This window comes from Eretmochelys imbricata, chromosome 8, assembly GCF_965152235.1.
Source record: "Eretmochelys imbricata isolate rEreImb1 chromosome 8, rEreImb1.hap1, whole genome shotgun sequence".
NCBI classification, from domain to species: Eukaryota; Metazoa; Chordata; order Testudines; family Cheloniidae; genus Eretmochelys; species Eretmochelys imbricata.
In genome coordinates, this window is record NC_135579.1 from 36,791,599 (window position 1) to 36,817,536 (window position 25,938).

The 25,938-nt window shown below is 41.0% G+C and overlaps 1 protein-coding gene across 9 annotated transcripts in view; it reads left to right on the forward strand.

Moving 5' to 3' along the window:
• The window catches only part of ANKHD1 (ankyrin repeat and KH domain containing 1), a 207,981-nt gene that overhangs the window by 76,879 nt on the left and 105,164 nt on the right, over positions 1 to 25,938 (forward strand). For all 9 annotated transcript variants that reach the window (XM_077824324.1, XM_077824328.1, XM_077824321.1 and 6 more), the window contains exons 3-6: positions 8,499 to 8,655; positions 13,650 to 13,797; positions 15,540 to 15,687; positions 19,110 to 19,343. In XM_077824324.1, the coding sequence (XP_077680450.1) occupies positions 8,499 to 8,655; positions 13,650 to 13,797; positions 15,540 to 15,687; positions 19,110 to 19,343 (687 nt within the window). The remainder of the gene's footprint in view (positions 1 to 8,498; positions 8,656 to 13,649; positions 13,798 to 15,539; positions 15,688 to 19,109; positions 19,344 to 25,938) is intronic.

The window sequence follows — 25,938 nt, forward strand, 5'->3', positions numbered from 1 at the left end:
TAGGATAGGGGGTTGAGGCAGATTGCCTGGCAGCCATTTTGAGCAGCCAGATATCAGGGCAATTAGAAGACCACATTGAGGGGCTGTGCGTCTTTGTGAGGCTTTGAAAACCAGTTTCAGCAATGAGCCAGAGTAAAGTGACACTTACCTGTTGTTCCTTACCAAACTGTCCCCTCCATTGCATTTTCTCCCCTGTAAACTCAACCCTCACCAACCACCATGTGTTGAATGAAAAAAGAGCTTTTTCTCCTAAATCCATTAAGTTTTATTATGTACACAAATACACAGATAGCAAAGAAAAGTAAAATAACCTGAAGCAAAAGGGCTGATAACACTGGTGGGTGGGGGGAGAAACACAGAAAGTTTTCCTAAAGATGCACTGCAATAACAATCAAAGGTGTGGGAATGTGTACCTTCTGGTCCTTTTGCCCTCCCCGGTGTTGAGTGCAAGGGATGTTGATCCCTCCCACGCCTCATATGACGTTTGTTGGAGGAGGATATAGAACTGGGTGGTGGCAGTAGGATCAGCGCAGGCTGCAGAGGGACTCTAGCATCCAGCTGCCTTTCTTGAATCTCAGCCTGACAACTCAACATGTCTGTCTCCTTCATAATCCGCAGCATCTCTTCCTGCGCGGCACGCTCTTGTTCCCTGCATGCTCTCCTGTCTTCCCTGAACATGTCCAGGTTCTTGGACAACGTAATCTTCCATGCTCTTAGCTGCGTCTTGTTACCCTCAGAGGTGCACATTAACTCATTGAACATGTCCTCCCGAGTTGTCTTTTTCCATCTTCTAATCTGGGAAAGTCTTGTCCTGGTGTGGAGGATGAACAGACAGACAAGGTATCAACTGAAAGGAATGAGGGATAGCTCAGTGGTTTGAGCATTGGCCTGCTAAACCCAGGGTTGTGAGTTCAATCCTTGAGGGGGGCATTTAGGGATCTGGGGCAAAAATTGGGGATTGGTCCTGCTTTGAGCAGGGGGTTGGACTAGATGATCTCCTGAGGTCCCTTCCAACCCTGATATTCTATGATTCTATGAATGTAAAGCACAAGGGTAGCATTGACAGTGCATACATTATTTCTGGTCCAAGGTTAACTTTTTTTATTTAAAAATACACCCCTCAATACACTTCACTGCAAGACACAAAGTAATCTCAATCACTGGCTATTGTAAGAGTCAGTTTGCTGCTCCAGCCATGGTGAGTAAGGCCATGAGGCATGGGCGAGAGGTCTTGTGCTGCTGCTTTTGTGAAGACATCCTTGGAATCATAGGTTGGAACTTGAGAAAAGTCCCTTTTCCCCTAGCAACCTGGATGGTGCTTGAGGACAGGCACCAGTGTAAAGCCCCCCAAATAGTTAAGTGTGTTGTGGGGTGTGTGTGTTTTTTTTTTTTTTTTTTTTTTTTTACAAAAGCGTGCGGGTTGGGGGGAAGGGAGACCAACAGGAAGCAATGTTACCAGGTTTGCCTGTTACTTTGGGGTAAGCTCATTCATTAGGGTTACTCTTCTGGTGGGGGGAGGGGCGGATATTTCTGTAGTTCTATTAATGTATTGCTTATGTCACTTGTGTTTTCATATGGAGCTCTATTCCTCACTTCTGCAAGTCCCCTCCCAATGGAGCTATCCTGCAGGACCTAGGTTCCCCAGGGCTGGGTTCCTCCAGAACCAGATGAAAACACAGATGTGCGCGTGCATGCACACACACATTAATAGAGCAAGTCTGAGCGGACCGGGTCAATTAGCACTTTCAAGCTATCACCCTTATAAGTCCCTGGACTCAGTGGGTTGGGTCAAGCAGCACTTTTAAGCTGTCACCCTTATATGCCCCTGGGCTCTATAGGCTGGGCGAAGCAGCACTTTCAAGCTGCCACCCTTATATGCCACAGGTTCAGCACGTCCCTATCGCTCTTTCACGTCACAATTGTACTGGTAGTAACCCACTTGATGAGCAAACACCACAATATTTTTGGGCGCTACAGGGATCTTTAGCTTAGGTAAAAGAAGTGTTGCTGCAGAGTAAATGGGGGAAGCTAAACACACAAGAGTAAAGTTCAGAGAGAAGCAACCACCTTAACCATAAAAGTTAGTTATTGAATAATAGTGATAACTACACAAGGAGAGCCTAAACCAACATAAGTTACATTATTAAAGGTTAATACCTGAGGTAGAAAAGAAAACAGAGAGAGAGTGAAAGAGGGGGATCTCACCACTTGCATGAAGCTTGAACTGGTCGGGGTTCCCAGGTGATGGTGGTAGCTCAGGGTCCTGAGTTCTGGAGACGGGCAGACCCCCCAGCATGGTCAGTCAGGAGATGGCATCCCAGTGAAACTGATGCAGGGTTTGGATCCATGTATCAGAACACTGACTGGAGGGTGAGTAGGGATTTTTGTAGAGAAAATACAACAGTTCATGGGGGAACACTAGATTTGTTTATATGTAAACTGATGACATAAGGGTTTTCTTTAGGCTAGATAATAGGAGTTGATCACTCTTGGTTATGGGTGGTGGTTTCTTCCAGGGAGCTCACAATGCAACTAGGCTGCTTCAGTATTTTGGATATCAATCAAGGATTTATTACTAGAAGTGGTCTGATAACTGCTGAGCTGGGTGTGTGCAGGCATAGGTTCATTAATATCTGGAGCAGAGACTCCCATGATGCAGTGCTTCCCTGCTTTTCTGGTCCCAGAGTTCAGTGCAGTTCTCTGTTCTCCATTTTGTATGCTAATGGAGAAGTCTTAATCTTGTCACCCTTGTCAGGAGGAATCTAGGTGTCTCCCAACGCCCTTCACTGCTCTCTGCAGGTCTTTTCTCTGATCGGTTTTGTTTCAAGCAGAGACTGGTGGTGTGTCTTTCATGAGTCAGACAGGGTAGATACTGCGCCTTGATTCCCCAGGAACACAGAGCTGACTGGTATCAGTATCTCTTTTTTTAATGCTGCTTGCAATACATGGTGATCCCTTCCAATCACAACCACAGCACATTTGGTAAAGCATGGTTGTGTGACCCAGATTTCACCAAACGGGGTGTATTGTTTTTTAAATTGTTTGAGGTTTAAGGGCTAGCATTGAAAATTTTCCCCATTTCCACTAGGTGACCCTATGCAATATCACTCTCCTGAGGGTAACAGAGGTGGCAAGGGAGCAGATGCTGCAAGCATTTGGGTTCTGACCTGGTCCTTATGCTGCAATGCTGTGTGCTGCAATGTTGCAAGCAGTTAATACTGGAGTGGTGCAGGAAAGTGTCCTATCGTGGTGGATGAAATAAGGCAGCCCTTCCAATAAACCTTCTGCAAAGGATTGCAGAGTACCTCCATGAAAGCTTCCTAGAGATCTCCATGGAGGATTCACGGGCCATCTCCGTGCACATAAACGTTCTTTTTCAGAGAGCACCCTCTGCATAGCTGGAGTGGCCGCAGATACCCATTACGCCTACTTTTTTTGTTCAGATTAAATATAAAAAATAATAGCATATAACCCCTACAATTCAATTGGAAATGTATACTTACCAGAGGTGCCTTCCCCAGCGTCATGCACCACCACCTGATCTGGTGAAAGGGTGGGCTCCCAGTTTAAAAACAGTTCTTGGCTGTCAGGGAGAATAGATCCTCTGCTTACCTGTCTCACCACCACCACCACCTCCTCCTCATCATCAACAATGTCCTCCTCGTTGTTGCTTAAGGTTACCTGAGGCCCTGCGGGGGTATCCATGGAGCGTTTTGGGGCAGTGGTGGGATCACCGCTGAGAATCACACACAGCTCCTCATAAAAGCAGCATGTTTGTGGGGCAGAACCAGAATGACTGTTCACCTCCCTTGTCTTCTGGTATGCTTGCTGAAGCACCTTTTTATTTTCGTGCGGCACTGCTGCATGTCCCTCTGTAGCCTTCTTACCCCCCCCCATCCCCCCATACCCTGCATGATCTTGGCATAGATGTCAGCATTTCTTCTGCTGGATCAGAGCTCTGCCTGCACAAACTCTTCTCCCAACACAGCATTAAGATCCATCACCTCCTGTGTACTCCATGCTGGAGCATGTTTGTGGCCTTGAGCTGGCGAGCTCTCCATGCTGATCAAACAGGAAACAAAAATTCGAAAGTTCCCCGGGCTTTAACAGGGGAGTGGCTGTTTCCTGTGTACCTGGCTGATGTGCAGTGGAGTTGAAAGTGTTCTCCTGAGCAGTCACAGCAGAGCACTATGGGACACCTGTTTGGAGGCCAATTCGTTCGAGTTAGACAGTGCAGTGTCGACACTATATTCATGGGTTGACATGGGTGTCGAATCAAGTGCTATGCCTTTCCTATAGATGGAGAACAGAAGTCGACTTTACAGGCCACTTAAGTCAGTGGAAGCGACTCGATAATGTAGACATACATTATTAGATCAACTTAACGCGGCTTATGTTGACCTAAGTTTACAGTGTAGACCTGGCCTTTGATCCAACACAAATGCCTCTGGAGTAGCAAAATTTGTTTCCCATGCACCATATTAGCTGCCAGTTTTGGAAGTAGGGACATTACGGTGGGCATATAAGAAAATGCAGTATTGTAATCTGAATCTTTTTATATTTAAAAAAAAAAAGCTTTCTGCATACTGCATGGAGAATAGAAGTAATGCATATGTTTTGTCTACTAACAGTGGAACATAGGGTTCAGTTCTGAGAAGTAAGGCTAATATAATTTTTAATTTTGTTAATAAACAATGAATATATATCATTCAGATGCTGCTGCAAAAATCATTTTCCTAATCTGTCACCTTGACCATGTTACCCCTCTTTCCATCACTCCACTGTCTCCCTCCTTATATCAAACATAAGCTATTTGCCTTCACTTTCAGGGACCTTCATGGTCCACCTTACCTATCTCTTATTCAGCACTGAAAGATGGATTCCTGCCTCTGATTTGGCCCACGATGCCATCCTCTATTATCCACTTGTTAAATTTTCAGAGAAGCAGCTTTGTACTTTTTTTCTATGCTACCCTCTCGTGCTTAGGAAATAGTCTGCACGGCTGCATTGTTCTTATTCAGATCCTTTCTTAAAACTCTTATGCTATGATGCCTACAAAAAACATAACTGTAAAACTGTTGGTGGGCTGAAACCACTGCCAATCATGCTGTCCAATATGTTCATTGTTTTCTTGCTGATCTATTGGTCGGGCTGTATCCATCTGTTGCCTTTTGTGTTCTGTGTAGATTGTAAGCTCTTGGGGCAGGGACTGTCTTTTTGTTCTGTTTGTACAGTGCTTGGCCTAAGGGCTTCTATTAATGGGACTCCGAAACACTCTAATGACAACCCCAGATGGACCCCTAAACTCTTACTATGTACAAATTAGACTTTCTATTAGATTTTTAAGATGGAGGAGCCTGAAGCACTATGAAACTCGGAACGTGAACTTTAAGGCCAATTGTTAACTATTAAACTCATAAATTCAGATTAATTAACAGATTTCCTTGAAAATTCAAGCATGACTCTGAAATTATGATGAAACGTGATACACTATTTTTATACAAAATATCGAGGTTGAACTCTTATTTTGAATTTATATCCGAACCCAGCTTTAACTAGGAAATTGCAACAGCTCTGCCATAATAAACTCTAATAAGGAGATGAGGTACTTGGATGGTCCAAATGGGTGTCCTCATAGAGAATGTTTTGAGAAAGCCCATGTTCTGATTATCTAGTGACTCATGGTAGGGAGTGACCCCCAACCAAACAGAGGGCAAGCTTATTTTCTGGGTAACCCAGAGCTGCTCCTCAAAGAAGCAAAGCTGTTAGTAAAGGGATGGATTTTAATATCTGGAAGAGGTGAGAGAGTGTGTCCCTATATTCTCCAGGCATTGAAGTTTCCCAGGTTGGATAAAGGACTTGTGATAGCTGATTAGGAAGCTCTTTCTTTCCCTCAAAGTCTAGGCTTGTCTGTTTATGAACGTGGGTCTAGTTGATCGCTCCTGTGTCTGGACTGGATAGACTTGTTGCTTTACACACCCCTACCTGTATCCACAATGGCAATGTTCAAATCTAACACGGATTCTGGAGCTTCATAATAAGAGAATGGACTTGAATCTATACAGCCTTAAGTATTCAAAGTCGCAGTAGCAGCATAGGACCAGATTGCAGAAAGTATAGAGCTGTTCAAGTCAGTTCAATGTGATCAGGTTATATATTTGACCCTTGGTCTAGCATAAGCCATCCTAAATTTTTTCCAGTTTGGAGAAATTTGGTAAGGCTCTGAGGTTTATAACCATGGATCCCTGTACTGGTGAGGAGGTGAATTGAATGCTGTGATAGGTTTCTTATGTCTCTAATTTGTGATTCTTTGAATGATACTTGAAACTACTTTTAAAGCGTGGTTACTAATGCTAGACTCAGGGTTACGAGCTGGGAAAAATAGAAAACGTAGTTGAATTTCAAAAGAATCAAAAAGCGTACATGTGACAGATATTAAGATTTCTGAAATGTGTTGTCCAGAATCATTTTCACAGGGGTTTTATCTTTCTGGTGTGGCCCTGGTTACATCTGTGATTAAATAGCTACTTGAGCCAGTCTGTTGCTTAGCTTATTAAAGATGACCTACATTTGCTACCGTTGAATCAGGGTATGTTAGTTTTCAGCAATGCGTAAACCAGTGGTTCCCAAATTGCTCATGCTGTTGACCCCCTTTAAACTCACCTCTGTTCACATAACCATCTTGATACCTTAATAGTCAGGTTGGTTTTGCATAAAAGAACCCTCCATCTTTACAGTTTACTTTGAAAATTTTGTGTGGGTAGCCAGGCCTGAATTAACCAATGTGCACTCACGCAGGGCCTTTGTCTCCTGGGAGCCCTCGAACACCAAACCAAAAAAAGGGTTGGGCAACTGAGGGCCACATCCAGCCCACTAGATCCTTTCAGTTGGCCTGCTGCCCCATGTGCTGGAAGAAAGGGATTCCATCAGTCTCCCTTCCTTTCCCATTCTTCCTGCATTTCTTTTGCATCCTCCACATGGAGCTTGTGACCTGCTGCTAGCCATAGGAAGGCATGCTGCTGCTGCTGTGAGTGTATTGTATTGTTCTGGCAGTGGATGGCACTTCCTAGCTTTCCTGGCTGGCTGCAGCTGTGGGTGTGAAAGCGCTTTATGGGTATGGTCTATGCAGCATTTTGGAGCAAGCTTCCTAGCTGGGGTCAGCAGATTCAGGCTCTGAAGCCCACCCTCTTTCATAGGATCAGTGCCTGAACCCCGGCCAGAATCACAACTTCAAACTGCTGTCTATAGAGCTATATAAGAAGGGAGCACTAGCATGAGCTCCATTAGGCTGAGTCTCTGGGTCTAGGCTGGGAGGTTCAGTCCAAAATGCTGTGTAGACATAGTAGATGGCACTGCCCTGGTGGCTGTTTGTTTAGAAGCTTTCTTGCATCTTTTTTTCCTGTCTTATGACCTTCCTGGTACTCTTTCGGGGCTATCCTGGGGGTTATGATTGACAGTTAGGGAACCACTGCTGTGAACTATTGTACTGTAATTCCGTATGTTACCAGACATTTGACTAGTTGCATGTTTGTACTTGAAGATTTAAGTCTATGCTGCACATACAGCTGTGCCAGAATGTTTACAGGGCCTGAGCTCAGTCTATGTCCTTGGGTACAGCCAGCTATGCAGGGTAAGCGCTTATAGTTGTACCACACAGTGGTATCACCAGTGAAAAAGTTGTCATTGCTGGCATTTGAGTGGCACTGAGATTAATGAGGTAAGTTTCCTTTTCTTTTGGTGCTATTGTATGCTAGTGTGTAGGTTCAGAAGTGCATCAGTTTGTGTCATAAACGTCAACTACGCAACTGGTACTAAACTTCATTTTTTTTAAAGAAACTGATCCAAAAATTTACTGGGGGTTAAAAATTACTATACACGGTCCTTCAAAAAATCACCTTTTTACTACATTGTTGGAGTAAGATACTTACTTTTGGTTTTAGCTGGTTCTCTGCACTTCAGTATGTTAAGCTACTTGAAGATCAAACAAATTGTTTAAGTTAAACTTTTTTCAAGCTTGTTAAGCACTTATCCTTGTTGATAACTAGATCCTCAGGAAGTTTTTACATTTTTTACTGTGTGGAACTTGGGGATGGGAGGCATCTGAAAAATTGGAATGGAAAAATGTTCTTCAAATTCAGATAATCTTAAAGAAGCCAAATGGCATTACATCAAAGCTTCTTAGACATTCACTTTTAGACTTGTTTCCCATGCTTGTTCTCCACCCCACGAGTTTTTTCAAAAGGTATAAGCTTGAAATTGGGGCATATAATAGAACTGCAAATGCAAATAAACATAGCTTTGCTGCTGATGTGCTATAATTAAAATTTCAGATTATAAAAAAATGCTAAGTTATTTTAATTATATTTGATTTTCCAGCATGTTGGCAGATGACTTTTTTTACTAATAGTGCATGTGACTGAAATTTTAAAATAGTGTCTTTGCATTTTTTTTGTGTGACTTTCATACTAACCTGATTGATGAACGAACAAACACTGAAGGAATTGGTAAATTGTCCACTGCCGATGGTAAAGCCTTCGCAGATCCTGAGGTGCTCCGAAGACTGACTTCGTCTGTCAGCTGTGCGTTGGATGAAGCTGCTGCTGCATTGACACGGATGAGAGCAGAGAACAATCACAATGCAGGACAAGTGGACAAGTATGTAATAATGGCTTATACTTTCATATAATTTAAATTATGGTATCTAAATTGTAGATATGAAAATGAATTTTTTGCCTTTTGGGTTTAATTACTTTTGCAGTTCCCTCCTCTCGGTCACATGAATCCCTTGTTAGTAGTAGCAGCAGCAGCCATGTTCTCAAATCTCAGGGCATTGCACACCTTACCTCACTCAGTCTGTTAGCTAGGGACTGTAGCAAGGACAGTGTAACTGTGCATCCTTCCTTCTCTTAACATTTTGAGAAAGTTTCCCTTCTTCCCATTTGGGGTGTGATGTCAGTTTCTCCTGTACAAAAAGCTTCTTAAACAAAAGCTTGCTTATAATGGAAAGCCAGCCTCACCATTCCCACAGAGGGTATGTCTACACTGCAGTTAGACACCTGCAGCTGGCCTCTGCCAGCTGACTTGGGCTGGCAGGGCCTGGGCTAAAGGGTTGCAGCCCAAGCTCTGGGATCCTCCCACCTTACAGGTTCCTAAACCTGGCTCCAGCCTGACCTCAAATATCTACATCATAATTAAACAGCCCGTTGGCCCGAGCTCTAGCAGTGGGCATGGGCCTCCCACTGGTTTCTAACTGCAGTACAGATGTATCCAGAGATGCTAGTTTTTTTTGCCAGAACTACTGCCACAGGAGCTTCAAGGGTTGTCTTTTTATGAAACTAAAGGATAGATAGCTCATTGTCTGGGGTAGTCCTGATAGGATAGGCATCTGCCAGAGGCTGTTGCTCTCAGGTTTTGGAGGGAAAAATTAAATTTCCTAATACTTATCCATGAAACAATCTGATTAATCTGTCAACTTGATTAACCAGGAGAGCATGGCTGCCCCAATGTTCCAGAATCAAGTGGTTGTTTTAAGTCCCAAGGAAGCATGCTTTCACATCACTCCTTCGGTGGGAAAGAGAAGTGTCACTTTAAGCTGCTGAAGCCTCAGTATCTTCTGCTTTCAGCTTTTGAAAGTTAAGGGGCAAGATGTCTCCGCTTCCCCTCAGATATTTGACATTAAGGTGATACTGTATGTGGGCCTGGAGGAAACCTGAATAATTGTTGAAATATTGTGTTGTACATACTGCAGAACTAAAAGTGTGTAAGATTTGAGGTACTGTTCCTGGAGAACAGTTCTTCAAGGAATTTAGAAATGGACATAAAAATTAATTAAATCACAAAGTATGATTTTAATTATAGCATCTTTAGTCTTCAGTTATAGCATCATAGATGTGCCTGGCTCTTTTCAAACATTGGCCAAGGCCCCTTCCCCTCAGATTTTATTATTTGTTAAACAAGTAACATACATGTAAATCCATAACATGAGGATCTGGGGGAAGAAATGGGGTAGTGTATTGCAAGAGCGTTTATATTTCTTTTTTTGTAGATGTTTAAGGCCAGAAGGGCTAGTTATGATCAACTATTTTGACCTTGTATAACGCAAGCCATGGAATAATTTGTGCATTTAGACCACTGAGTTGATGATGTGAATTTTTTTCAATTATATCGTTAAAATAATATACATACTGGTAATAATTTAGTCTTGAGAATAGCCTAGGGAGTGGGCAATACTTGAGCAGATAGCAAACAGGAAGAGTTTGGAGAAGATGTATTCTTTGTGTCAACTAGAAGCAAGTTCAATGTCCATAATCATTCATGTTGCTTTGTAACTTCTGTTTTTCACAGTCATTGTTACTATGAGGAGATTCAGCTTCAGTTTGATTCCTTAATAGGTGGGCTTGAATACATTGCCATATACAATATATACAGCCAATTCTTAGTATAAAATATTTGCTTTGATTAGGATAATATGATTGGATCTATGCACAGTTGCATTTTAGAGTATTTCTCCAAATGAAAAAAAATCAAACGGTATGACCTCTGTCTGAAGTAATAGTCACCCTATCTCAAAAATGATATTGCAGAGTTCCAGGGGGTTCAGAAAAGGATAATGAGTGATTAAGGGCATGGAAAAACTCTTGTAGGAAGAGAGTTTGGGGGTTTTTCGTGGGGGCGGGGGAGAGATGAAGGCGTAAAAAAAGATTAATGAATGGTCTAGAAGAGATAAATGGGGAACTTCTACTCTCCTTTTCTCATAACACAAGAGCAAGGGGAGTATTCAATGAAATCGAAAGGTAGGTGATAAATTAAAAATTGAGAAAAGGAAATACTTTTTCACTCATCATAGAATCAGAGGACTGGAAGGGACCTCGAGAGGTCTAGTCCAGTTCCCTGCACTTAAATCTCAGATGATGATGGAGATTTCACAACCTCCCTAGGTAATTTATTCCAGTTAAGAAGTTTTTTTAATGTCCAACCTAAACCTCCCTTGCTGCAATTTAAACCCATTGCTTCTTTTTCTGTCCTCAGGTTAAGAAGAACAATTCTCCCTCCTTGTAACAACCTTTTATGTACTTGAAAACTGTTATCATGTTCCCTCTCAATCTTCTTTTTTTCCAGACTAAACAAACCCAGTTTTTTCAATTTTCCCTCATAGGTCATGTTTTCTAGACTTTTAATAATTTTTGTTTTGTTTCTCTTCGCTGGACTCTCTCCAATCTTTCCTGAAATGTGGCACCCAGAATTGGACACAATACTCCAGTTGAGGCCTAATCAGCACGGAGTAGAGCAGAAGAATTACTTTTCATGTCTTGCTTACAACACTCCTGCTTATACATCACAAAATGATTGCTTTTTTGCAACAGTGTTACACATGTAACTAGATTGTGGAACTCAATGCCACAGGAAGTCAGAGACCAAGAACTTCATAAAATTTTGAGGGATTGGATATTTATTTGGATAACAAGAACATCCAGAGTTGTTTGAATTAATGCAAAAAATATTTTGGAAAGGATATAAAATTTCAGGCTTAAGGCTGACGCCACTCTAAATATTAAGGATTGGGATAAAACCTTTCTGATGGGTAGATTATGCCAAATCTGCCTCCTGTGAGGTTTCTTGCACCTTCTTCTGCAGCATCTGGTGCTGGTTTTTGTTGGAGAGAGGATACTGACTAGGTGGACCAAGAGTCTGATCCAGTATGTCAATTGCTGTCACATTACATTGTTAATCCTATATTTAAATGTCTGCTGTAGTCACTGAAGGGAATCACAAAAAGCTCAGTCTGGCAAATGACTTCCACCTCCTTACCAGCCTGGCTCCAAGGGTCCTTATTTGGCAACTACTAACACTTTCATTGTCTGAGAAGCGTGTATCTCAAGTGAGAATTACTTATAGGGATGCAGAGTGTAGTTTAATAATTGGAATTCTTATATATTCCTGAATTAACAAGTGAACTTTCTGTTTCTAGCCAAGACTGTACACTGAGGGTGATAGAGAGGTTCTGGAGACAGCTTGTGTATACGTGTCAGAGAAAATAAATGGGCCCAATTTCTCTTTTGAATTTTATGCCTCTGTGCCAACCAGTCCTCACTTTGAAGGCAAATTTCCATGTCTTATAAATAAGATGCACTGGCAGGAACACATCACTCTGATTGTTCTGCTGGAGTTGATCTGTGTTGGTAATCATGACTAAGGCTACGTTTTAGTCACAGGTATTCTTAGTAAAAGTCATGGACAGGTCATAGGCAGTAAACAAAAAATCAGTCCGTGACCTCTCCATGACTTATACTATATACCCTATATACTTTGGGTGCTTGGGGTTGGCCCGGGGGGCACTGTGGGTGTTCTGGGGCAGGGGGCGATTTGGCAGGGCTGGCAGGCTCCCTGTCTCCTTATTAGAGGTGCAGCCTGGGGGGTGCTGAGCACTGGCTCTGCAGCTCCCATTGGCTCTTATAGCTGTTTAAGGTAATGGGTAAGTATTTCCTGAGCCTTGAGGGCTTTTATGGTGACAAGAGCTGGGGGCATTGGTCCTGACTGCTTGATGGTTAAAGAATAGTAATACATCGTAAGGACCTTTGCGCCCCCCCCCCCCTTTTTTTTTAATCCTTCTTGAATTGGCACATCAGTCAGTTTCCAATATATTTTATACTGCTACACTGGTGCTTTTTCACTTTAGATTGTAAGAGGTACATTGACTTCTCTAGACATCCTACTTTTTGTCATATTTGGGGTTTGAATGAGAAGGAGTTACAGAATATCCACCCATCTCCCTTCCTTACAGTGTTAGTCGAGGTATCCCAGTATGATGGAATGTTAAAAATATATAATGAATCCATCCAATAGGCATATTTTAATAATTTACTATTCCAGATAGGCTGCAAACTTCAGTGGCTCGAGTTTCTTTGGTATTTTTTTAAATGTATAGTTAAAATTTTGGCAGTCCAAAAAAATCAAATAAGGATAATTTGTCATATGAATGTTTTGTCTAAAAAATATTTACTAATTTAGTTTTTTTTTCTTTCCAATAAAATATTTCAGACAGTAGGAATAGAAAAGCAAAGGACTGGCAGTTAAGAAATCTGGTTTATTCCTAGTTCTGCAACAGTATTCAAAGTGACTTTAGACAGATCTCTTAAGCATTGTCTGTACTGGGAATTTGCCCCATTCTTGCAGTCAGTGGCTAGCTGCTGTCAAAACTGCCCCAAGTGTACACAGGAAAGCTGCAACTTGCACTAGTAAAGAATCTCTGCTTGAAACTGGGATGGGCTATATTGATGCATGTTATAGCTTTCCTTGTTTGGACCTGGGATTTGCACCAATGCACCTCTGTCAGTGGCTAGCCACTTATTTCAAAATCGGGGCAAATTCCTGTTGTAGACAGAGCCTTTATTTCTCAATTAGACCATCTGTGAAAGGGAATAATAGCTCCTACACAGAGGCGTTGATGTGTTGTTTGTTTTGAAAAGCACTTTGCTGTTTAGCACTTTGAAAGTGTCTTCCAGAAAGTGATATCGAAAGGCAAACTAGCATGTCAATTAAGCAAAAGTCTTTTGCTATATACCTTGACTTTACTCTTTATCAGAAAGCTCGCTACCTGTCTGTTGTAGAATTCTACCTGTGTGTTCATTGTATGATAAATAATTTTCCAGTCGCAGTTTGGCAGAAGCATGCTCCGATGGGGATGTGAATGCTGTCCGGAAGCTGCTGGATGAAGGAAGAAGTGTAAATGAACATACAGAAGAAGGGGAGAGTCTCCTTTGCTTGGCCTGTTCAGCAGGGTATTATGAATTGGCACAAGTAAGTAGAAAATACACAATCACTTATGACTGAGACTTTAAATACAGAGTGCTATATGCCTGAAACTCTTTGAAAGCCAAACATTTTAGTCCTTTTGATTAGAATGTATTTTGTACTCTAAAAGGAATATGATGTAAAATATAGTGCAGTTCACTTTACTGCATGCTCAACAGCCTTTCAGACAGTCTTCCACTAAATATGCTTTTTACAAACCCTCAGTCTAAAGAGGAGGGGGTAACAAATAAGACATGCTACAACATAAATGATCTTGTTTGAAAATTACATCTTGTTTGTGTTCAAATGATCTGCCTGTAGCTTTCAGGCACATCACTCCAGACATGATCAAGCTGTGCTGCCAAATAGTCATTCTAAGATTCTGCCCCTAAAGGTGAGTGCAAAGCGCAAAAAAAAAAAAAAAAAAAAAAAATTCATCTTACATTAATATTTTATGATGCATAATGACTCAGTCATTTCTAAACCTGGGACTTTTTTCTGGCTAATATATCAGCATTGTTGACTAAATTCTAATTCCAGTTCACTTCTGCATTACCTTCAAATTCTGTCTTCAGTTACACTTGTTCATCTCTATTGATGGCTATTACTGGTGCTGATTCACAAGCCAGAAAGCACTTAGTTTGACTCGGTGATCCCAATATGAGTTTATTGGGAGAAGCCTCTTTGCAAGTAAATTGAACAAATCTGTGCTGGAATCATTAACGCATAAATGTAGCACATCTCAATTGCAACAACCTCACTTTGAGTGGAACTACACTTTATCTGACGTATTTGAAAACGTTAATTATATGTTGCAGTCGTTGCTTATATTTTTGGTTTCAAGTATTGTAACATGCAAAAAATGTGGAAGAAAAACAGCGAAGTGCTCTACTTGGGCAGATGCAAGTAGCAGTCATGACTGGCTCTGGACAGATCCATATCTAGTTCTTTACCGAAAGTAGGATTGCTGTCATACGAAGCTTTTAAAAGGAGCAGGGAGGAAGAAAGGAAAATAGTTTTCAGGGTTGGCCTCTGTTACACATTTAGGTGGACGTAAGGCAGCTTATGTTGACCTAATTATGTCAATGTCTACACTACATCCTTCCTCCCATCGTTGTAAGTGCCCTGCTACTCTGACATAATAACTCCAATGCCACAAGAGGCATAAGGCTTATGTCAGTGTAATTAGGGCTATGCAGTGTCTGTCTGCTCTCTTGTCAATTTCATGCGGGGAACCATAAAATTGACAAGTATGTCCCTGCTCCCCTGGATGGCTGGGTAGCTGGACTTTGATCCCAGCTGGGAGCTAGGGCGAAAAGCCAGAGTGCATTTGGATTCCAATCTCAGCTGAGAGCCACCTGCCAGGAGCCAGGCAGTCTTGTGTATTTCAGGGCACCCTGAGCTGTGAAATTGACAAGGGTATCCAGCTCCCTTCTGGGGCGGGGGCTGAGAGAGCCCACTGCACACCCAGAAGCCTGCAGGGTAGCCAGACTTCTGGCAGGGAGCTGCCAGACCAGGCTCTCAGCTTCTCATGCTGCCCCTTTTAGGTCAGTGAAAGCATTCTTGCTGAGGATGTGCACCACCAACCCAAGGAGGGTAGTGTAGACATGTACTACCACAATAATTACTGCAGCGGCTGTTGGTTGACTTAGGTTTGTAGTATAGACATACCTGACTCCCCTCATAATTAAAGAAGCAAAACATAATTGTTAAAACTCATTTAAGTGAACTTCTGTTTGTTTGTTCAGGTACTACTAGCGATGCATGCAAATGTTGAAGATCGAGGGAATAAAGGAGACATAACTCCACTCATGGCAGCTGCCAGTGGAGGCTATGTAGACATTGTAAAACTGCTACTTGTTCACTGTGCCGATGTCAATGCCCAGTCTTCAACAGGTAAGTATGGAACAGCAACTGGATGAATTAACAAGATTAGCACGTATCAATCAGTCCCACCCTCCTATTTGCATGTTTTGAACTATTTGATATTTTTTAAGTACGTGGTGCTTTCATTTAATAGAAAATACAGTACAGATTACTTCAATTCAAAGGGTAAAGCAATAATAACTTGCATGGCACCAAACAGGAGCCATCATTGTACAGCTGAAACTGGACATCTGTGTGAAAACAGATGGCTCTTCTTTAGTCCTTGATGTTAATTCTAATGCAAAGGCATTTTATCCACTGAAGACTCCTGTGAAGTAGGATCACCAGTAAAACAAATTGGAACAAATTAAGCCTGAGATATATTTCAATATAATAATTCAGTAACTAATACTTGCCAGAACTGCAGTTTCCTTAAGATTTATGTTAAGGGGAAGCCCTTGCAAAAACACAGCTAACCATTTCCTCCATATATCAAGAAAGAAATTTTGATTGAACTGTTTAGTGCTTATGTGATTTTTTTTTTAGCCCAAATTTCAATTTAACCCTTTGTTCAAACTTTGTAGTTCAAGCACTTGCCCTTTTTAAATGTATTTTATTCAGATCTCTATTGGCAAGCTTAATGTGAAATATGGTTTCAAAAGATGACTTTGAAATATAGACTCAAATTTTTATTTTTACAGTTAGATACTTACGGCTCTTTAATTTGGCTGGGTGAAAAAATGATCAGTTTTGAAAAATGATCAAATACTGTTTCTGGAAACGAAAAGTTTAAGGAGGTTTTTGTGTAGTGCATTGTTCATTCCCTGTCCATAGCAAAAAAAAAAACCCTGAGTAGTGATCCCAAATACTTTTTTCTGCAAGAAGTTTTTGCATTTGTGTCAGTTTAGGGTAGTTTTGGAAGTTTTCTAATGTTCATGTCTTGTTTTTTGTTAATATGATAGGAAACTATTAAACTAATTTTGAAATGCGAAACACACTATTTTGCATGATAGAGAATTAACCAAACTTGAATTACAAGTAAAGCAAATGGTATTGCGGCAAATTATTTGATGGAAGACTGACAAGGGTGGTATAAACATTGCATTGTAGGATAAATAGAGGAAAGCCAATTTTAAATAAGCTTCAGGCATGCAATTATTGCAGATCTGCAGAAGTGAAGGAAGGAGTTGCTATTATCTAGAAAAGTGATACTCAGCCTGAGGCTTTGAGTCACAAGTGGCTCTTTAACGTGTCTCTTGTGGCTCTTTGAAGCACATGATGTTAAAACTTTCTGATTTAATTATTAACCAATCAGGATGCTTTTACCATGTTAACTAATTGTAGCTGATAAAATAATACTTCATCGGTCATTGTAGTAAATGAAACAATGAATTCACACTACTATGACTCTTTTGGGTAATGTTGATTGCTGATTTGTCTCCTGAACCGCTGAGGTCTGAGTATCACTGGTCTACCACTTTCAGGAATCTGATTTGTCCTGTGTACGCCAAGTTTCACTTCACTTAAAAGATGCTTGCTTACAAAATCAGACATAAAAATACGAAAGTATCACAGCACATTCTTACTAAAAAATTGCTTACTTTCTGGTTTTAACCATGTAATTATATTCCAATTGATCTATTTTATAAATATTGTACTTCCATTTCATTGTATGGTGTGTGTGTATATATAGAACAGTATAAACAAGTCATTGTCTGTATGAAATTTTAGTTAGTACTGACTTCACTAGTGTTTTTTCTGTAGCTTGTTGTAAAACTAGGCAACTATCTAGATGAGTTGATGTACCCCCGGTAGACCTCTGTGTATCCACAGCCATATTGTGTAACACTAGTTGAGAACTAGTGGTCTAGAGCAGTGGTTCTCAAAGCCAGTCCACCGCTTGTTCAGGGAAAGCCCCGGGCAGGCCGAACCAGTTTGTTTACCTGCTGTGTCTGCAGGTTCGGCCGACCGCAGCTGCGGGGCTCTTGCAGCCCCCATTGGCTTGGAGCAGTGAACCGTGGCCAGTGGGAGCCACGATTGGCCGAACCTGCGGAAGCGGCAGGTAAACAAACCAGTCCGGCCCACCAGGGGCTTTCCCTGAACAAGCGGCGGACCGGCTTTGAGAACCACTGGTCTAGAGGAAGGAAGTAGTAGTAGATGATTCAGTGGCCCCTTGAGTAATTTATACCAGAATTGGAGAAAGGTGTTTATATCTGTAATTTGCTTGTCTGGTGCAAGAGTTCTGAAGAGGGAAAATGAGCTGTTTTGAAGAGCAGAAGTTGAATCTGTAGTCTGCTGAAATAACCAGAATGCTTTCCTAAAAATGAAACCTGGAAGTTTTCAAGGATACTGTAAGTCACTGGTAGAAACAGTGAGTTTGAGCAAGTAAACCAGGGCTTAACCCAAACCTCTGTTGAAGGTATTTTAGAAAAGTGGAATTTTGGGAGGTTAGGGAAGGTGAAAGAGTAGTCTTAAAAGTAAGAAACTTCATCTGGGCAGTAACTGAGAGATACTGCTAATAGACAAAATGTGGCCAATTTTTGAAACCAAATGATGCAGGGATACCAAGAGCATCCAGAAATATAGGAAGCTTTCTTATTAGCACATTCTACACAGGAAGAATATGATGGGTTGGGGAAAAGACAGAAACAAATAATGAACGTGTGTGGTGAAAAATGCTGAGGGAAGTGTGAGCCAGTTGTGTCAGAACTTAACTGTATTGGCTGGGAGAGATTACCAGCATATAAATTACTGAAGGCAGAGGCCAAACAAAGAAGGAATGATATCATTTGAATGAGATGAAAGATAAAAGGGTCGTTGAGTGTGTCTAGGGCTACTAGAGAGGATAACATAGGCCATAGAAGGTTTAGGCTGATAAAAGGAGTCCTAGAACTAGGGCAGTGTTTCAGTAAAATAGTTATGTCTAATTGTTAATCTGTTTCTGAATCTTCTACCTCACCTGAAATTACAGGTGAGAGAAATGCAAAAGTCTGCTAGGTTGATTTATGGCAAGGATAGGCAACCTATGGCACATGTGCCAAAGGCGGCACGTGAGCTGATTTTCAGTGGCACTCACGCTGCCGGGGTCCTGGCCACCAGTCCAGGGGATTCTACATTTTAATTTAATTTTAAATGAAGCTTCTTAAATGTTTTTAAAACCTTATTTACTTTACATACAATAGTTTAGTTATATATTGTAAACTTATAGAAAGAGACCTTCTAAAAACGTTAAAATGTATTACTGGCGTGGGAAACCTTTAAATTAGAGTGAATAAATGAAGACTAGGCACACCACTTCTGAAAGGTTGCTGACCCCAGATTTATGGTATAAATACTTAAGTAGATTAAAATTCTATATATTTAAAGTAGGTTTTGGTTTCGTTTATTTACAGTTGGGGTTAGGTGAAAGAGGAAGGAGTTACTTACTGTATGTTCTTTTTATCTTCTCTTAGGGAACACAGCACTCACTTATGCCTGCGCTGGGGGATTCGTTGACATAGTGAAAGTGCTATTGAAAGCAGGTGCTAATATAGAAGATCATAATGAAAATGGACATACCCCCTTAATGGAAGCAGCCAGTGCAGGTCATGTTGAGGTTGCAAGAGTACTTCTGGAATATGGTGCAGGAATCAACACTCATTCCAATGAGTTCAAAGAAAGTGCACTTACGTTAGCATGCTATAAAGGTATGGTATTTAAACCTTCATTTGTGAAGAAACTTTAGGTGGCTGTATTTTTTTGATGATCCTTGTATTACACACATAACATTGTTAGATTTTGTGCTTGGAATCTAACTAAAATTCCCAGACAATCTTTTTGTTAAGGTTCAAAAAATACCATCAGGAACCTAATTTGGAAGTTTTCTAATGTTCATAGCTTCTTGGAAGTTTAAACTCCAAATTAGGAGTTTAAAGTAAGCTAAATGTGAAAGTCAGGAAATCTGGAGGAGTTTGCAACTTGCTCATATTCAACATACCTCACCTTCCCTCCATCCAATGACATTGACACAGCATAAGAACTGTATGTTTTGTTGTGGCCATCACTATTGCAACAAAAACTGCATCTTTCTAAACTCTGAATCTTGTTGCAAATGGTGCTCTATACACAAGCTGTCTTTCTCTCCTTTATAGAGAAAGTACTAACACCCCAGTTATTGTGAATGTGATACTTAGGCATCTGCAGCCAATATGTGATAGAAGACAAGTAATAGTGCTTATCTGTAATGGTAGGGTCTCAGAACCATTTTAGGAGTCTTAATGACGTTGGGATAGTGGTTGGATGTTTTCAGTTGGATTATATGGCAAATCATGGAGCGGTGTTGCTTATTTGATACTATGTTAAGGGTATAAGTAAGATATCTCTGGAGCATAGCAGGAACATGGATTTGGAGATGATTAGGTTCTCCTAGTAGCATGTTGGTTTGCAGGTCAGTAGATGAAGAATATGGGAGTATCTCCTGGCTCATGTTGAAAATCTAAGTATGGGGGAAAATAGTTGGGATTAAGGAGATTTGTGGCTTTACTGATAGAATTGAGGTTACATGTTCAAAGTTGAGGCTGGTTTTAGTCAGTTTTTAAAACACTAACTTCTCAAGTATTCTGCTGTTTTAACACTGGTTTTTCTTTGATGATTTTTCAGAAAGTTTAGGAAAATACTTAAGTCAAATCTTACTACTTTGTACGTGCATGTATTTAAAAAACAAAATGGGTGCAGCTGAGCTATTAATTCAAACTGTAGGAGACTCAGGAAACCTTTGCTGTTGGGTTCCTTTTTACTTGCTGGGAGATGTGGCAGATGAACACTGAATTTAATAATTGGATAACTCTATTTCTTTAACTGCTTTAAAAGCTCTACCCACTGTGCCAGTAGAGTATGTAAGTTCCTTGAATGAAAAGGAACTCCATGGCTCTCAGAACCAAAATTCTACCAAATCTCAGATATGGTAAATTCTTAAAAGAAAAGGAGTACTTGTGGCACCTTAGAGAGAAGTGAGCTGTAGCTCACGAAAGCTTATGCTCAAATAAATTGGTTAGTCTCTAAGGTGCCACAAGTACTCCTTTTCTTTTTGCGAATACAGGCTAACACGGCTGTTACTCTGAAACCTGTAAATTCTTAGATTGTAATAATTAGTGTGAGACAGCTTGCATTCAGAGTCCATTGTGAAGTGAGATCCAGCCATGTAAGGACTGTGTGGATTCTCTGGTGATTGGTCATGGAACTTGAAGACCTTGTAAACATTTCCGTTTCTGTAATTGGATTTGTGTGATTTAAGAAGTTTATAAAATGTACAGATTCATGGTATTCCCCAATAAATATATATCCCACTCTCTGACACCAGAGATTCAATTTTAGGGCCCACCTTGAGTTTTTCTCCCTGAAGAATATCCAGACATACTTCTCTGAAGTATCCAGTATTACTCAGGCAGACATCACCTTAAGACTCAGAACTTTTCCCTTTGGTCCACCACCTTGGGCCTCCTGGGCTCCGTGGTCTTCTCCATTGAGACGTCTACAGTTATTCTCCTCATATCTCTTGAGCACACCAGATTTTATTCCCCGGTCAGACTACCTACTAGCTCCATTAGGGAAGCAGACCCTCATAGAGATCAAAAAAACAGGAACGTAAGAAGTACATTGAGGAAGTGGAAGAAGGTGACTTGCTACAATATCCACTGGAAACCTCCTACCCTATCCCACTTTATTGTATACCACTCATTGAAAACTACAAGTCCTTTCAGGAGTTGCTAGGGAGAACAGAAAATATTCTGTATATTGTAGTGCAAGAGAAGGTACATGCGTTTTCCAATATCCATAATAGAGGCTCAATTTAAATGTACCCCAATTTAAATACCCCAACCTCAATTTAAATACCCCAAATTAAAAACCACTGTAAGAGGACCAAAAAAGTGCCACCATGGCTAAACAACAAAATAAAAGAAGCAGTGAGAGACACAAAGGCATCCTTTAAAAAGTGGAAGTTAAATCCTAGTGAGGAAAATAGAAAGGAGCATAAACTCAGGCAAATGAAGTGTAAAAATGTAATTAGGAAGGCCAAAAAAGAATGAAGAATAGCTAGCCAAAGACTCAAAAAGCAATAGCAAAAAATTTTTTTGAGTTCTTCAGAAGCAGGAAGCCTACTAAACAACCAGTGGGGCCACTGGATGACCAAGATGCTGAAGGAGCACTCAAGGAAGATAAGGCCATTGCGGAGAAACTAAATGAATTCTTTGCATCGGTCTGAGCCATTCTCTTTCGGTGACAAATCTGAGGAATTGTCCCAGATTGAAGTATCATTAGAGGAGGGTTTGAAACAAATTGATAAATTAAATAGTAATAAGTCACCAGGACCAGATGGTATTCATCCAAGAGTTCTGAAGAAAGTCACATGTGCAATTGCAGAACTACTAACTGTAATTTATAACCTGTCATTTAAATCAGCTTCTGTACCAAATAATTGGAGGATAGCTAATGTGACGTCAATTTTTAAAAAGGGCTCCAGAGGTGATCCTGGCAATTACAGGCTGGTAAACCTGACTTCCGTTCCTGGCAGACTGGTTGAAACTATAGTAAATAACAAAATTATTAGACACATAAACATAAATTTGTTGGGGAAGAGTCAACATGGTTTTTGTAAATGGTGAGGAATGATTTCTCATCTACTAGAATTCTTTGCGGGGGTCAACAAGCATGTGGACAAGGGGGATTCAGGGGATATAGTGGACTTAGATTTTCAGAAAGCCCTTGACAAGATCCCTCACCAAGGGCTCTTAAGTAAAATAAGCTCTCATGGGATAAGAGGGAAGGTCCTCTCATGGATCGGTAACTGGTTAAAAGTTAAAGAGTAGGACTAAATGGTCACTTTTCAGAATGGAGAGAGGTAAATAGTGGTGTCCCCCAGGGGCCTGTACTGGGAGCAGTCCTATTCAACATATTCATAAATGATCTGGAAAAGGGAGTAAACAGTGAGATGGCAAAATTTGCAGATGATACAAAACTACTCAAGATAGCGAAGTCCCAAGCAGACTGTGAAGAGCTACAAAAGGATCTCACAAAACTGGGTGGCTGAATTTCATCTTCCATTTTGTTGCCCAGTGTTGATAAATACAAAGTAACGTACATTGGAAAACATAATCCCAACTATGCATATACAATGATGGGGTCTAAAGTAGCTGTTACCACTCAAGAAAGAGATCTTGAAGTCATTGTGGATAGTTCTCTGAAAACATCCACTCAATGTGCAACGGTAGTCAAAAAAACTAACAATGTTGGGAATCATTAAGAAAGAAATAGATAATAACAGAAATATCATATTGCCTCTATCTAAATCCATGGTAGGCCCACATCTTGAAAAGTGCATGCAGATGTGGTCACTTTATCTCAAAAAAGATACACTGGTATTGGAAAAGGTTCAGAAAAGGGAACAAAAATGATTAGGGATATGGAACGGCTTCCATATGAAGAGAGATAATTAGACTGGGACTTTTCAACTTGGAAAAGAGAAGATTAAGTGGGGATATGATAGAGGTCTATTAAAATCATGACTCTTATGGAGAAAGTAAATAAGGAAGTGTTTAGTCCTTCTCATAACACAAGAACTAGGGGGTCACTAAATTAATAGGCAACAGGTTTAAAACAAACAAAAGGAAGCATTTCTTCACCTGTGGAGTCAACCTGTGGAACTCCTTGCCAGAGGATTTTGTGAAGGCCAAAAGCATAACAGGGTTCAAAAAAACAACTAGATAAGTTCATGGCGGATAGGTCCATCAATGGCTATTAGCCAGGATGGGCAGGAATGGTGTCCCTAGCCTCGGGTTTTGCCAGAAACTGGGAATGGGCCACGGGATAGATCAGTTGATGATTACCTATGTTCTGTTCATTCCCTCCAGGGCACCTGACATTGGCCACTGTTTGAAGACAGGATACTGGGCTAGATGGACCTTTGGTCTGACCATACATTTTTCTACCCACCCAGGTTCAGGTTCCATAGTAATGTTGTACCTGTTGTAGTATTCAGGAAAAATATAAACTGTTGGGACTGTCTAGGTCCACTCTGAAAGACAAAGAACCCCAAAGACTTCAATCTCCTTGGCAGAAAATCCTGTTCTTCAGCATCACTGCAACTTTGTATAGCTGACTATCAGGCTTTATTTGCGTAGTATGATTATCTGAACTGGGACAAAGTGTCATCTTTTATTGACAAACTCCCATGGGAAGCAAAAACTGAGTTGAGATCTGTAGTATCTGAGAACTACCTGATGGCTAGAATCTCTCTTCAAGAAGCCTTGAACACCTGTGGCCATAGGCACGATCATGAGGAGAGATTCCCAAAGAAGTCCAAACTACTATTGGACATCTTCCCTTTGAAGAATCAGACCTTTTCAGCCCCTGTACAGATGAATCATGGTACTCCCTAAAGAATTCTAGAGCAGCGCTGACATCACTAAGTATCATTAAGGTACTAGAGCCAGTTAAGACAGAGAATTTCCCCCTGTCAACAATAGAGGCCTACTGCCTTTGTTTCCAAGTCAGTTTCTTAGAGCTTGTCTACATTGGCAGTTTACAGCTCTGTAATTTTCTTGCTCAGGGGTGTAAAAAAACACACCCCAAGCGCTGCAAGTTTCAGCGCTGTAAAGTGTCAGTGTAGACCTATAGTTAGTTAATAACGTTGCTAGTGAAGACGTGCCCTTAGTCTCATGTCACCCACCAGACAGCCCCCTCCTCTTCTGCTACCTACCCACCCACCCTGCATCACCATCCAATCAACAAGTCTGACTTTCGAGTCAAGAGCCATGTACCTGTTCCACCACAGCTTCCTTGTTCTCATCCCTATTTTTGGTTGCCACCTTTCCCATTTTTCTCAGGCATAGACTTGGATTACTTCAGACCAGTGGGTATTTGAGATTACAATTTCAGTCCTCGGTCCCAGCTGATCTGCAGCTGATCTGCCTTCTATATCCCTATTTGGGGGACCCATCTCCTGAGAAACAACTGAAGGAAGAAGGTAGATTCTTTACTTCAGCTAAGAGCCATTAGAAATAGTAATCCATGAATTCAAAGTTTCTATTCTTACTATTTTCTTATTTCCAGAAGAAGGGAAAGCACCTAAGGTGACTAAAGAAATTCATACACTTGAATTTCATTCATTCAAATTCACAATGGTGAGCTAGCTTCCATCATTCTGTCTGGAGAAGCTCAGGATTGGCTTGTGGCTCTTGGCCTTCAGGATGCTTATTGCTATTCATCTGGTCCTCAGAAAATATCTTCAGATCACAGTAGGATATGACCTCTATTAGTTCAGGGCCTGTCTGTAGCCCTAAAAGTATTCACAAAATGTCTGGCAGTGGTGGCAGCCAATCTAACATAAGGAATGCCTGTTTACCTCTGCTTGGATAACTGGCTTCGGAGAGGGAAATCCCCCAGGGATTATCCAATGGCCTTTCCAGAGACCTCAACCTGTTGCACTCTCCAGGACTTGAGGTGAAATAAAAATAGTTATCTGTCACTCCTACTCAGTCCATAGAACTTATAGGGACCTTTTATATTCCAAGCTGATGAAAGCATAGCTCTCTCTGAACAGGTTTCAGCCCACAGCATCCCTGATCTGCAATAACAGCAAGAAATGTAGGCCATATGATGATGTTCACTTAAGTGTGACACCTCTTGCCAGACTTCACTTGTGCCCTCTCCAAGGATGCCTGAGATCTGTTTACGAATTTACCAAACACTATATGGATACTTACCTCAAGATCCCAAATCCCTTTTTATCTTCCCTGGACTAGAGGCAAATCCAGAGATTGTGTGCAAAGTGGTGTCATTCTGAACACCCCACCTCCCACAGCAACACACTCTACATAAGCCTCTGTGGCTAGTGGAGAGGAACCCAAACAAGCTACAGACTCATTTCTGATCTAGTTAAGAGTCCTCACTACATATAAAAGTGCTGAAACTCAATGTAATTTGTCTAATCTGCAGCGAACGTGTACTACTTCTGAAAGGAATCACAGTACAGATCCTGACAGACACCACCTCCTCAGTGTATTATGTCAACAAACAAGATGACATTCTCTGGTTTTCCATCAACAAACATGACAAATGCCCTCTCTTCTGGCCCGGAGCAAGTACCAGACCAGTGTTCCTCCATGATGCTTTCCTCATTCTTTGGCCTCAATGTCTTTATGCATTTTCTTCTGTTCCCCTGATGCCAAGAGTCATAAGGCAGGATGTGACCATAGTGATGCATACAGCCCCTTATTAGGCAAGACAGTATTGACTCAAATTTCT